Here is a 14,690-nt window from a genome sequence, read left to right on the forward strand (position 1 = left end):
GAATCTTCTGATTAGGTAGCATATATAATCAACAAACTCTCCTTGGAGTGTTAGAACTTGAATTCGATCAGCTGGCCTGGCTAATCTTGGAACAGTACGAACGCATGCATCTAAGTTGGTACTGATTTTTGTACACCAAAATTAAGCTAGCCACTTTAATTGCATATACGCTTGATGCTTCATTCTGGGGAACACCCGGCAGCACTACATCGCAACATTTTGGCGGAAAACTTCATCTGCATTTACCTGAAAATGAAATAAGAAACTAACTAAGTATAACAACTTAATTAGCCCAAATATGAAGCTTTGATTGATAGTTGATCAGTAATTAAATAGGCCGAAATGGATCAATTGAAGACTTCTGAAATCGTTCTTCTTCGTGCAGTGGCATCCATGACAGAACATCGTAGAGGGAATGGCAGGGCAATTCTCCTTTGGCAAAGCAGAAAAGCATGTCGTACATGTGATTAGGGCATCCATTCATGCATGCATTTCTCTATGCCAAAGGAGGACCGCACTGTTATTCATCAACCACGTACAACTACGAAGCTTAGCTAGTTACTTATCTAGCTCTAGACACCATGATCATGGATTGGTTTGTGAAATCACGTACATGCAGTAGCCCTTTAATATTACCATGCACAAGAGATATTCGCACCTGCTTCTGAATATGCCGTTCCAGAAACAAAATGGATATGCTCTATACACTTCCGGTAGAGCTATCCCTAGGTTCTTCTATCTCTTTCATGCTCTCCTGGTCCCCTATTCCACATGAAATCAAATAATCCCACTTTATGCACGTCATGAGCACATGCAATACCCCAAGGACAAGACTGCTCATGATTTCATCCACAACTTCGATCATTAGCTAAATCTATTAAGTTAAACCGTTCTAATTGAGATAATTATACGTACTGAGTTGTTAATGACTCGAATCTCCTGGGGACAGGGATTGGGACGACGAACTCGTAATTATTAAATTAAAATGGTTTTAATTAATTGGAATATTAAAGACGATGGCACTGCAATGCCAAGTTGATAATTGCAAAGCAATCACTGCTAGGCAGAAAGTGGCCATATATAGATAGACACCAACATAACATTCTCAAAGTCAACACAGTCGCATCACTTTCCTAAAATGCTAACAATGGTTCGGTGGTACATCAATTTCGATTAGCATATCTACTTATGCTTTCATTCTTCATATTCTTGTATTATCAGCAAAATTAAAACCAAATAGACAGAAAGATTTTGAGAAATTTTGATGGACCAAATGACCAATATGAAAAAGGACATGTTTGGCAAATGCCATAGAGCTCTGCATTTTGATTGGTACTCGATGCCCATTTTTTAGTTTTTAATTAATTTATCACATCTAATATTCTTGGTTCTTTCTTCCTTCTGATGTACTCCAACTTAAGTCCACTTTTTTTTACTAAAGGAGTTGACATGCATCTTTATTCCTCTTCTTTAAGCAATGGCCAAAGTTTTTGGGACCAGTGGATGTATTCTGTGAATGCATATATATGACATATTCCGACTAATTACTTAGCATGCAAGTATGTACAAATGTGTATATATAGGGAAGAATCCTCATCTGGTACCTGGACTATTGTCGAATGCACATTTTGGTACCTAAACTTTCAAAACTACCCTGATGGTACCTGAACTATTGCTCCGTTTCTCCATATGGTACTTCTATCCAATCTGCCGTTAACTTTGTCAACGTGGCTCATTCTTATAGGATGACATTCACTACTAGCAAATAACCTATTACACACTGATTACAATCAGTGTGTATTACAGGCTACTTACACTGAAATCTGTATGCATAGCTCATTAGCCACCCTACACTCACAGATGTGTTTTCTGTATCATTTGAGGGGGGGTGGGGGTTGGTCTCTCGGTACTGATAAAAAATTCTTTGTGAAGTTTTGAATGGGACCCACCCACTTATTATTTGTTTCATATCAATTAAATCAACTAAAAATATCAGTGTGAGTTGAGGCGAAAATTATAATTTTTTTTGTTCTTTTATTACAATATTTTCTTAAACATTTTCACAAACCATTTATACATTTATCGAAAATTAAACAATAATAGTAATTCACTTCTAATGATAACATACTCAAATCAACAAATTATCCAATTTATGTGAGAAATGATACAAGGTGAACAACGAAAAGCATAATACAACCAGAGAATATGAAAAGAACAATGTAGCTGCTACTGTTTTGTTTTCCTCCTTCCTTTTCGCAGTTGTACTCTCTGGAAATTCCCAACATTAAACTCTCTTTTGCTGAGGCTGATAATCAAAGCAAGTCCATACATCAATACCTGTCCTCTTGGCTCCTTCTAAGCTGAGATGAAATTAAGAAGCAAAACTTCCAACGGAGAGTAACTAATCAAGCATCTATCACAATAGCAAACTGATCGAACTCATATCCCAAAACTTACTGCAAAAAAAAAGCCTGAATGCTAATTATAATCCCAAAAACAAGGCTAAAATAACTAAGATCAGAATTTCCTCTACCTATACGTGTTTCAAATTTTTCGTGTGCTGGAAACCAGGATAGCTCTCTTTCACCTCCACCTCCAATTTCTACTCACAATGATTCTGCAAAACCCAGATCTCGCAAATATTTTCATAAACCTACACATCTAAAGCAATCCACAACAAATAACAGGAACCAAGAACATTAAAAAACAATTCAAGATCCTATAACAGTTTGAGCAGAGTATCGAAATAAGGGATCAAGTAAAGACCTGATATCAATCTATCTTTTTCTTAAATTGGGGATCGGATTTGGGTTCGAAGACATTAGAGAGAAGAAGAAAGCCAGCCGATCCACTATGCTCAAAAACAAACTAGGCATGAAAATGTTGCAGATCTGGAGGAGAAGAAAAAGAAGATAGAAAAAACAAGGAAAAGAAGGAAGAAAGAGGAGAAATCGGAGGAGGAAAGAATATCCAAAATATATAAACAATTTCTCTTTTTCTTTCTATCAAGTCTTAACTTACGCACAGACATGTGTGTGAACAAGTGATACGGATATCAGTACATAAAATTTTTCACACGGATGTGAGTGTAAATTAATCTAAATGCTATTAATGTCTATGTCAAGTTTTCAAACATTTATTAATGGTTTTACATATTTACACGGATGACCGTGAAAAATGTGATTGTTACGGATATCAATGAGTATATCATTATTTAATAAATTATATTTTTATTATTGCACATAGATATATGTGTGTAAAATTTTTCTCACGGATCTCTGTACCTACTAAATATTTAAAACACACAGATATCTGTGAGAAATTTTATATCACACAGATTTCAGTGAGTAACAGTGTCTATATGTGCTCATGTAGGATCCAGTTAGTCAGTTCACACCGATGTCCGTAGTTAACAATCAAATCCCACATATTTGTGTACCTAGTTAATTTTTTTAGTTAAATCAAATTCATTTCAATTCACACTGATTTCTGTGAGTGATTATTTACTCACACTGATTTCTGTGAGTATTTATTTACTCACACTGGATTATGTTAGCAATTGTTATTCACATATTCTGTTTTGAAATTCTTTCTAATAAATCTTTTAATTTTGAGGAAAGAAATAAAAATTTACTGAGTATAAAATTGTTTAATAAATTATATGTTTGTTATTACACACGGATATGTGTGTGTAAAAACTTTGTTACATATATCTATGAGTATAAATTTATTTAATAAATTAGATTTTTTTTATTACACACAGATATCAGTGTGTAGAATATTTCTCACAGATGTCTATATCTATTAAATATTTGGGACACACGGATATCCGTGGAAAACACTATGTCACACAGATTTCAGTGACAATATTGTCAACATGTGCTCATGTAGGGTCCAGTAGATCATTTCACACTGATATCTGTTGCTAGAAACTAAATCGCACAGATTTTTTATCAGTGTGAAAGTCAGTAGGTTTAAAATCAGTGTGCAATGGCATTTTTGCTGGTAGTGATATTCATCTCCTAAAAAAAAAAAATTAATAAGCAAAGTTAACGGCAGATTGGATGGAAGTACCATATGGAGAAACGGAGCAATAGTTCAGGTACTACGAGGGTAGTTTTGAAAGTTTAGGTACCAAAATATGCATTTGACCATAGTTCAGGTACCATTTGAGGATTTTTCCCATATATATATCTGGACTATTGCTAGACTGCTTATACATGTTACAAAATTAATCATATATAAAGAGACTTTACTATTTTGATGAAATAGCTAGAGAGTAGGATATTGAGAAGAACTAGTAGAGACAGACATACATAGGTTCAAATAACTTCACCATTACAAAATCAATTAGGTAAATTAAGATGATGTACGGCCACCCCGTGGTTAATGACATGAAAGAAAATATTAATAACGACAATCAAGTCCATGCAGTTTCAATAGAAGTTCACAATTATTGTCTGGTTTATTAGAATTTGATGGCGGGTGCCTAACTTAGCAAATTGGTGTTAATTGGATGTATATATATAGTCAAATGCCATACGTACGTAGTAGCTAGATTTTTTTTTTTCTTTTTTTTTTGTGAGTGTGTGTGTTTGTGTGGGGAAAGGAATGTTCCATATATATACCTCGAAAGTAATTACATACTACAGGACCACTTCCTCGATCAGTAGTACAAGGATGTGCTCGGAATATCCTTTTTTCCATGGCGGATTCCAGATTTTCTTCACCCGTTCGTCATCTATATATTTCGATTTGGAGCCTCATACCTGTTCATCGAGAAATCAAGTACTTAGTCAAAACCAATGATCCTAGGGAAGGAGCTAATGAGTCACATTGAAGCTGGTGCATGCATGAGGTGCATTACTGGGCAAATAGTCCTCTGGCAGTTATCCACTACTCAACTGTGTATAAAATATATGACCGATTATGGGTTGAAGTCTATCTGTAGAGTGAGTGAGCTCACTGCCAAAGGAGATTTGCCCGGCAATTCAGCTTTGCAAATTAATGTTCATCATCCACTCCCATGTGTTCATGACCTACTACATCTAGGTACGTAAGTAACGTATTATACTCCCATTACGCTATACAAATTTACGTATGTATATGTGCCCAGAGAATGATTTGGTTGTTCACTTAAATTTTAATGATTCTAATGGACAATTAACATTGTGTTGATATATAAAAAAAAAAAAAAAAAAAAAAATATATATATATATATATATATATATATATATATATATATAAATGTGCCCAGAGGGATCGTGGATATGCATAGTTAATTTTTTTTCTTTTTGAGAAGATGCATTAGTTAATTGCACATGCATGCAGGCCTAATTAATTAATTAATTATACATGTATGACCTAATTAATTAACTATTAATTATTCTAATTACCTATTTTATTATTATTGAGAATAATGCATCTGTTAGTTTGCTCAGTACTGATCGATGTGGTTTGACTGGTTTCTTATTAGTGATTTGAGCTTCAGTTAGAAGGAGGACTGGTCCACATGTAGCGCTGAGGTTGGATTTTATTGTAAACCAACTTGGTTCAAGTACATATTATTTTAGGAAAAGAAAAGTTAATTAATCTCAATGATATACCCTATCTAGCTAACAGCCTAACACAAATATTAAAAAGAGCTCGATCAATTAATTGGTTGAACGCCCAAAATTAACTAACCGCTTACCTGAATCCCTGATAACTCATTCAAAAGACCAAGAATAAAACCCTAAATAATTCTTCATCATGGAAATACTTGCATATTAACCCTATATTAGAGTTTCAAAATATTAACCAGATTTTACTAGTTCTTCTCAAACCCAAGGCCTCATCATCAAGACATCAACTAGTACTACTATAAATTTCAGCAAGAAATAGATGAAGAATTCTTCTTCTTTTTTCTTGCTAATTAAGAAAGAAAGAAAAAGACTGTTTGAAGCATCCGACGTCATTGATCACCTAGCTCACTATGACACAGCCGGAATTGACCAGTTTGATGCTCAACTGCTTCAGTTGACAAATGATATTCATCATTATGTATTTGCAAAAAGAAATGAAAACACATGCTTGATTCACATCGCTAGCCTCCAGTTTAATATTCTGCTCTGACTTCCTGAGTTTTCCCAGTCATTAGTTAATGGCAAATCTAAACCTGATTAAGATTGCTTAGCAAAAGTTAGTTATACCTAACTATAATCTCATTCATCCCAGAAATAAATAAATAAAATAAAAAAGAGAGAGAAGAAATTCACAAGCATCGATCAGTCTTGAGAATTAGAACTACGTCGTGTGAACGTTGAAGCAGCTAGAGACTCTGTAATTAGCTCTCGGTTTGAACGACTCATTGGTTGAAAGGAACAGACGCACGTGGAAACTGAGATTTAATAATATGAAATATGATGTGTTAGAGTTTGACTATTCTAAAACTATAATCTACATGTGATTAATCAAACTCTTAAATTATCAACATGTGAGTATCATCGGAATATTTTTTAATATATATGGTCTATCTTATATATATGTTGTTTACTGATATTTTTCAGCTTCACACGCTATCTAATTATGTATATCCACTAGACTTGTATTTTTCTTGGTTTACATCTCAAAATTGTCCTCTTATACACAGCAGTAGATAAACGTTATGGAACTTTTCTCTGCTTCCAAATGTGAGCAGCACGAGTGGTTCATGGGAAGAATGAGCCTTGATATGACTGCAAACTCAACCATCCTAAAATATAAAACTATTTGAGTGAGAATAGACTTGGTCCAGTTATGCTTATATAATTTTTAGGAATGAGGTAATTTATTCCTCAAGTCGAAGAACAATGATATTTTAAGGCACCTAAATAAGGTACATAAAAAAATATGACAATGTTGCATTCAATCTATTCAAGACATTATTTAGTAGTCGGATTCAAGATTTTTATATCTAATTTGTATGTTTGAAACATTTTGTTCTTATAATAAGAGAGCTTCAGTTTGAATTGTTAAATCGTATTATTTGTTGTATGATTATTTTGATAATAAATCATATTTCATAATATTCATTGCTGTATCTTGGATCTTGTATCTAGTAACTTATTGTGAATGAAATTGTTCTTCTTTGTTCAAAAAGTACATCAAAAACATGAAAGGTGATTCAACCATAATGTGGTGTTGCGTCTCATGACTATTCAACGTTCCTTGAGCTTCCAAAGAAAATTCATCGACAGGTGTATGCATGACCTCCATTATATTACCATGCATAAGGATAAAAATCCAATTTACACCCAGCTGTATGTAGTAAATTCAAGTACCACTACTACACACTCTTCCATCGATCCCAAGGTTTTATGTCCCGCTTTCTCTTTTAGATCGAGCTAGAGAATTCTCTAGCTACACTTGATCATGCCAGATAGAGATAAGTCTCTGCACACAGATCCTACCCACTTGTTAGGTTGCAAGTTTATGTCAAATTCAATTGGACCAACTACCTCAAAGAGATATATATGCATCCATCCACCATATTTATGACAGTCGTTAGGTTTATTCTGTGTAAATCTGAAGCAAGAAAACATTATTGCTATGGCCATTAATCGGTTCGGTCATTATTGTTAGGTGGTGCAGCAAACTGCAACACTCATCAACATATGATATGATGAACATGTCACCAACATATCAAATGTTTTTGTAGTTTCCAGTGCAGACAAATTGCACACAATCATGTTCTGCATCAGCTATACAGGCAACAATCCCACAATTATAGGAGTTCATCCTGTGGACTAGGTTTATTTCTTGAACTTGATTGGGTTGAATGACGAATTGTTATAGATGTAATTATTACATCTTTAGAATATCGGAATGAATCGGATATAAACTTTTTAAAAGAACAAGTGATATCGATGAAGTTGCATATTTTCATTATGCAATTCAATTCTCGTAGAAGAAATAAATTCTATCACTTTAAATAAATCGTAACTTACAATATTATTATTTTTTTGTTTTAGTGTAAGTATAGAAACTCATGGAACAAAGTGATTCTCTTTCATTCAAAATTTCAAAGTTGGTTGCAAGTAAAGTAGTAAACAACGATGACTTCTTTATCTCTTTCATGTTATAATGAAGATTAGGATTCCAAGTATGTTTAGGAATATCTCCTCATACCATAGAAACATCAAGAAATACACACAGATAAAGAGCTAAATTTCAAAGTAATACACAATATAATTAATCAAGAAAATCCAAGCTAAACTAATCCAGGATAACCACACGTGTCAATATATTGGCCTTTTCTTAAAGCCACCAAATCTCAACACGCTCAACTCCCTTTTGCTTTCTTGGAATGTCCATCACAAATCCCAAGTAAAAACAACATGCAATTATAAAAAAGACCCCCGAATGGAAAACGTGTAGTAAAGGTAGAATTTTTCCAGTAATATCTGGAGCACTTCAAGGGCAAATTTGTAACCAATTAAGGAAGCTCTATATATCAAAGCCTTTCAAAGGCCTACTTGCACAATCACAAAACTAGAATCTTCTAGTCTCTGTTTTCTTCAGCAGCCACAACGCCATTAATGGAAGCAGAGCAAATCATGGAGCTCTTTGATTCTTACTGGTTTGAGCTTGAAATCCTCAAGAAACAACCATTTTCAGCAAACTCATCAAGATTTGAAGCTGCCCCAGTTCATGAAATTGAAGAACAACCATCAAAACCAGAGGTCTTACGCATTCCAAGCCTCCATACTAGATCCATGAGCGAAGATTTGAGCTCCAAAACGAGCTTTATAAATTACGGTTCTCTCTCGCCAGACTCAGTCCTCCACAGACCAAAGCTCACCACCATTATTTCTGGAAAAGAAGCTACAGAATCAATGGAAGAAATTCCAGTACAAAAACATGAAACAGAGTCATCGAAGAAGGCTAAAATTGAGAGAAGAAGGAAGAAGGGCGGGAGCAAGAGCTTGACAGACCTTCAGTTTGAGGAGCTAAAAGGGTTTATGGATTTGGGATTTGTTTTCTCAGAAGAAGACAAAGACTCAAACTTGGCTTCAATCATTCCAGGTCTGAAAAAATTGGGGAAGAAGGATGATGGTGAAGAAAACGAGGAAGCTTTTGAAGATGAGTCTGCGATTTCAAGGCCTTATCTTTCTGAAGCGTGGGAGGTGATGGAGAAGAGAAAGAAAGAGAAGAAGCCATTGATGGATTGGAGGTTTCCATCTTTGAGCAATGAAATTGACATGAAGGACAATCTCAAATGGTGGGCTCATACTGTTGCTTCTACAGTTAGATGACATTGAAGCTAGTTTAATTATAAGTTTTGCTTTACTTTCTCTTTTCCATTCTTTATACAGAAGGTTTAGATCAACCAAATTGTTGTTCAATCTTGTAAATGTGAATAAATTAAGGTATATAAGTTTTGCTTTACTTTCTCTTTTCCAATCTTTTCCATTTTCAATCAGCTAATTAGTTTGTATGTACTTCAGCTTTCCGGTGCTTTACTCTGCATTTTGGTTTATTGGTCTAAACTTGAAGAATTCAAAATTGAAACTTCTTGGATATATTTAGCAGGCAGATACGTATAAGAGCATTGAAATTTCTCAGCCATCAATGCAAGTTCCCGGAAACATGTGTGCTTGCTTAAGCACCACAATTACTCGTTATCGTCTTTAAGTGTGAGAGGAATTTCTTTCTTACCAAAGGATCTCAATTTTGCTTCAATCATGTAATATAAATACAAAAATGTAGTTATCAAATGTAGTTTCTACATCATTCTTCAAAAATCTTCAATGCGGAAGATTAATGAATTTAAAAATTGTTCAACCATCTAAATGCTATCAAATATATAAACGTTTCATTAATTACATCTTTACTAACAAAATGGCCGCAAGTATAGTAGGTGTTGTCATCGGTTGTTTGTTGCCTTCTATTCTAACATTGTAGTTGTGCATTCATCTTCACTGCTATTTTAGACTGTTCTGTTCTTGTTCCTCTTATAGAGCTAGTTCTTCTCGCGTTTACCTTGTCATGACGACGGTTCCTACCTTGTTCACTTAGTGACAACTCGGCTCGAAAGCTCTTTACGTGAAAATTCTGGTTTTTCAATAACCATCACCCAATGCAATCAAAATCCCAAAGCCTAAACCGTAAATTCCTATCCCCTTAATACATATGAGATAGTTTTTGTACATGTGAAGTAAGATCCCAAAATGAAAGCAATCCATAGCACATTGAGTAAAGAGATCTTTTGATTGGTTCATCAATGTGACAGTGTGATAAGCCAGACAACACGTGCAAATTATACTACAAAGGGTCAGAATGCTGAAAATGATTTCATGGGCCCGGGCTGCAACAAGTAAGAATTGCCTCGTGGTATCAGGCCCGCTGTCGGGCCCAACTGAAAAGAACCAGTCAAGTTTTTTTTTTTGTACTTTTGAGAAAAAGAAACAATCATGGTGGACCTTTCAAAAAAAAAAAAAAAACAATCATGGTGGAATCAAATTCCTTTTCAAATTCTGATTTATATTCTAACCAATAATGCACTTAATGACGTAATTAGCATCAAATTCTATTCCTAATCTTCCACTTTAATACGTTACGATTAACTCGAAGGTCAAAATTTAAAGACCACAAAAATTTCAGCACAGCTATAACACACCACACTCTTATCATTTTCGTAAAACGAAAACAAAACCTTCATCATATCTGTTTCCCACGTTGTTTTCGACCGTTGGGTAACTTTTCACCTTAATTAACGGAACCGGTCCCGCAACGTTACCCCACCCACCCACCCACCGGACCAAACTACCCTCCGTATTTCCACGCCAAGTGCCAGTCCTGTAAGGTCAATTTCGTAATTAGGAAGCATAGAGCGAGAATATTGCTGTTTTATTCATCCTCACCTTTCTCGAAAGAGTCCGTCCAAATAGAAAATTAATGTCGTCAACTACAAAGCTACTCTTCAGTCTCCTCCTCCTCCTCCTTGTTTCTTAGAGTGTTTTCCATGGAAAGGGTTATCATGGAGAGCTTGGACTCTCTCTGGTTCTATAGCAACGTCTTCTGTCCCAGAACCCCGGTTTCGGAATCGGGTGCTGCTAGTTTAACTAAGCGCGTTCAAGAAGAGCATGTAATTGAGGAGGTGTTGAAGCCGGTGTTGCCAATTGTTGAAGATCATAAGAATGAGTCGGAATCAGAGGCCGGGAATTTGGTTCCGGTCACACCCAGGTGTGCTGAGGTTGGTATTACTCATGTGGATGATGTAGCAGAAGTGGTGGAATATTACTGTCCAAGTCCAAGAGAGAAGGAGCAGAGGAGGAAGAGGTCAAGAAGCAAGAGGGGTCTGCAGAGAAACAGGAGAAGGATTCTTGGTGAGCTTGATTTGGGTTTTCATGTGAAGGCAGAGGTTTCTGGGTGTGATTGGATTTTTCTGGAGGAGAATTTTGGGTATAAGAATCAGTTCAATCTCAATGATAATATGGCAATGAAGGAGCATCTCAAGACTTGGGCTTATGCTGTTGCTTGCACTGTCAGATAAAATTAACCAACATTCTTCAGCACTAATCTCTCACCTTGATTTGCTTCTCTTTCTGATCTGTTTCGATCTGTGGCTAATATGTGACCAAAGCTGTTTGATTTAGGGATGTTCTTGACAATGTAATGATCTGATATGGGATTTAAGTATGTTTCTAATTTCAACGCCTTTAAGAATTTTGCTATTCCTCTTCTTTATGAAACAAGTTGACTATTATGTTTAGGTTATTGATCCCTAATTTCATACTTTTCTACTCTCAAATTACTGTATATTGTAGGAAGAACTTTCTTTTCGTTGTTGAAATTTTTGGAAAGAAGTTGAGCAAACAAGTTCTGAATTAACCAGAATTTGGTTATTTGAAGCAATAGCAGAAGAAGACTGCGAATAGTTAATCTCTAATTAGACCTTTCATTTGTTCATAAATCACTTTTAACAGCAAGTCCAAGTCTTCAACTTCATTTGAATTTGGTTCAACTCAGTTTCTCTTCAACAGAGTCATCTTCACCAAGCTGGCAACCTGTCCTTATCGACAGGAGCCTGTTCATCAGCTAGTGTGATTATTCTAGTCAAATCTGCCTCCATTTATGTCATATACATTGTCTTTTCTTGAGTGGGGTTTAGGGTTTTAGGCCTCGAGGAACTTTCGGGTCGGCTTCTTGGTTAAATGCCAAAGCTTTGGCTTGCAGGGAAACTTCAGTGCTGAAAGGCCAAAAACAAAAACAGATATACCAATTGAGCAACGCACAGAGAAGTCTTGCTTCAACAGATGTTGTAGTCAATACTACTCATTATGTGCAAGTAGCCAATTCAGTGAAAGTAACTTTTCCAGTATACAGAAGGCAGAGTTCACATGCACAATAGTTAGATTCATTTTGTCTGGACTTGCCATATAGCTAGGCTAGTATAGTTAAGTGTAGATGATACTGTCCTATATATGGGAATCCAATTTATGCATGAAAATGGTTGAAAGAGTTTTAAGTTTTCAGCTACTTTTGAAATCATGCTTACAAATTGGTAAGTGGGTGATCAGTTACCATAATGCACCGACCAACCATGGGAGATCCATCTTAATTCCTAGTCATATGTCCCCCTGACTTGTTCAGATCTAGCAAAAGAAGGTAATAACTTGAATAGAATAAGAAGTGCTTTAATTCGTGATATATAGATTGAAACCCACCAGATTACCATATGTTTTGGTGGTAATCTCGACATAAGTATCGATCCCAAGTGCAACGTTTTCATAGACCTATAAACTACCCTACCGTTTGTTTGATTGACTACACGGTAAAGAGTGATAATTGTGAGTTTAGATGTGCACCATATGAATTGAGGTAAATTTCAGAAGGCACTAAACTCTTAACTTTCTAGGGTGAATTGCAATTTATTACCCAACCGTCATGCACATTTGTTCCAAATTAATCTAACTGCCCCCTATGTTTGGCAATTTCTTGCAATTCTTGGTATGCTGAGAGAATCCAACCATAGTCTCAGTTGAGTTCTGATATGGCTAAAACTCAAGTAATTCTTCCCCGGGGCGATTTCTCACCTTTCACCGTCATTTCTACATTTCTACCCCAACATTGTTTCCGAGCCTCATCATTTTCATTCAACCATATGTGGCTTCTCTAATTATAATCTTTGTTTCCTCAAAAATATTCATTTTGCTCCTGTGACATAGATTGTGGGATTATTTAATGTTCAATGTCATGTGCTCAAAGTAGTCATATATTTTGGGTTTGTCATCCACAACACATAGAGATGGTTTTTGATGGTTACTACATAAACTCCTTTGAAGAATGATGGCCGTACTATGTGGAATATGATATTTTCAAGAGATAACGGATTTGCAAACTGCAAACAGGTGGATGAACATGATTCATCTCTATGCCCGTACACTAATTCTCTCCCTGTTAGTAGTGACTAGTGACTGTGACGTAGTTAGTCTGTGATAATTTTTCCTCACGGGGTTGTATTACAAAATTTGAGGGCTTTTGCTCACTCTACGTGCGAATATGATCCCTGCGATCCAAGCTTCCACATTCACAAATCACAATGTCTACTCTTCACTGCAATTTTCTGACCATTAATAATGGCCAATTGTGGGAGCGGTTAGCTTTTGTTGGGCTCGCAATTAAGGCGATTAACTCCGTAATTAATATGGCGGCTATTATTACGATAATAACTACGCGCAATGATTACGGTTATGAATGCACGATGAATGACCGTCGTAAATGAGTCATGATTAACCGTCGTAAATGAGTCATGATTAACCGTCGTCAATGTATTAATGATTATCATCATAAGTGTGAAAGTAAATGCGACCATAAAAGCGGGAGTAATGGCGGCTTATCCTCCAAGTAAGTCATCGCCTATATAAAGGCGGCCCGATGTCAAGGTAAACCATCCCATTATGATTCCTCTTACTAGACTCGACTAAGAAACGTACTGACTTAGGCATCGAAGGGTTTTCTGCAGGTACCCCCCTCCTCCTTGAGCCGACGGTCAAACTTCAACTCTCAAAGGAAGCTTCTAGATCACTCTCGGTCAGCTCCCGCTCCAGTCCGCATTCATTGGTGAGTCAATATCCTCTACGGAATTTTTAAATATCCTCTACGGAATTTTTCGTCACCAACAAGTGGCGTTGTCTGTGGGAACCACTTTTCCCTAAAAAGTGATAGCGGGAGCTGCACCTCAGGAAATATCATTTGTATCACTAAGGACTGGGAGTGATGGAATACAAGCCCCAAAGAGACAAAAGTTCGGATTCAAAGGGAAATGGGGGCAATTTCGTGTCTCATGCTGAAAATGAATCTTCACCTCGAGGAAAGAATTGAGATGCCCAGGGCCTGAGGAAAGATTCAGGGCGGCCAGGGCCCGAGGAAAGATTCGGGGCGGCCAAGACGGCCAGGGCCCGAGGAAAGAATCGGGACGGCCAGGGCTTGAGGAAATATTCGAGGCAAGATTCAAAACAGCCAAAGAATGGAAATTTCCTCTTAGGATGAGTGTCCAAAGAGAAAAGTTGGGGGCATTGTGGGAGTTGTCAGCTTTTGTTGGGCCCGCAATTAAGGCGATTAACTCCGTAGTTAATATGACGTTAAATTTCAGTCATGAATGCGGCTATTATTACGATAATAACTACGCGCAATGATTACGGTTATGAATGCGCGATGAATGACGG

At 36.2% G+C, this 14,690-nt stretch overlaps 1 protein-coding gene and 1 long non-coding RNA gene across 2 annotated transcripts; one reads left to right on the plus strand and one right to left on the minus strand.

Annotated features, from left to right (window-relative positions):
• Positions 1–2,144: 2,144 nt before the first annotated feature.
• Positions 2,145–2,959, minus strand: LOC133728014 (uncharacterized). Its single transcript, XR_009855507.1, has 3 exons — positions 2,767–2,959; positions 2,534–2,661; positions 2,145–2,456 (listed from the first exon to the last, which is right to left on the minus strand). It is a non-coding gene; the product is annotated as an uncharacterized LOC133728014 (long non-coding RNA).
• Positions 2,960–8,558: 5,599 nt separating this feature from the next.
• Positions 8,559–9,275, plus strand: LOC133731311 (uncharacterized). The gene has a single exon (XM_062158712.1). It carries the CDS (start codon positions 8,559–8,561, stop codon positions 9,273–9,275), a length of 717 nt encoding a protein of 238 aa, XP_062014696.1.
• Positions 9,276–14,690: the final 5,415 nt, after the last annotated feature.

This window comes from Rosa rugosa, chromosome 2, assembly GCF_958449725.1.
Source record: "Rosa rugosa chromosome 2, drRosRugo1.1, whole genome shotgun sequence".
NCBI classification, from domain to species: domain Eukaryota; kingdom Viridiplantae; phylum Streptophyta; class Magnoliopsida; order Rosales; family Rosaceae; genus Rosa; species Rosa rugosa.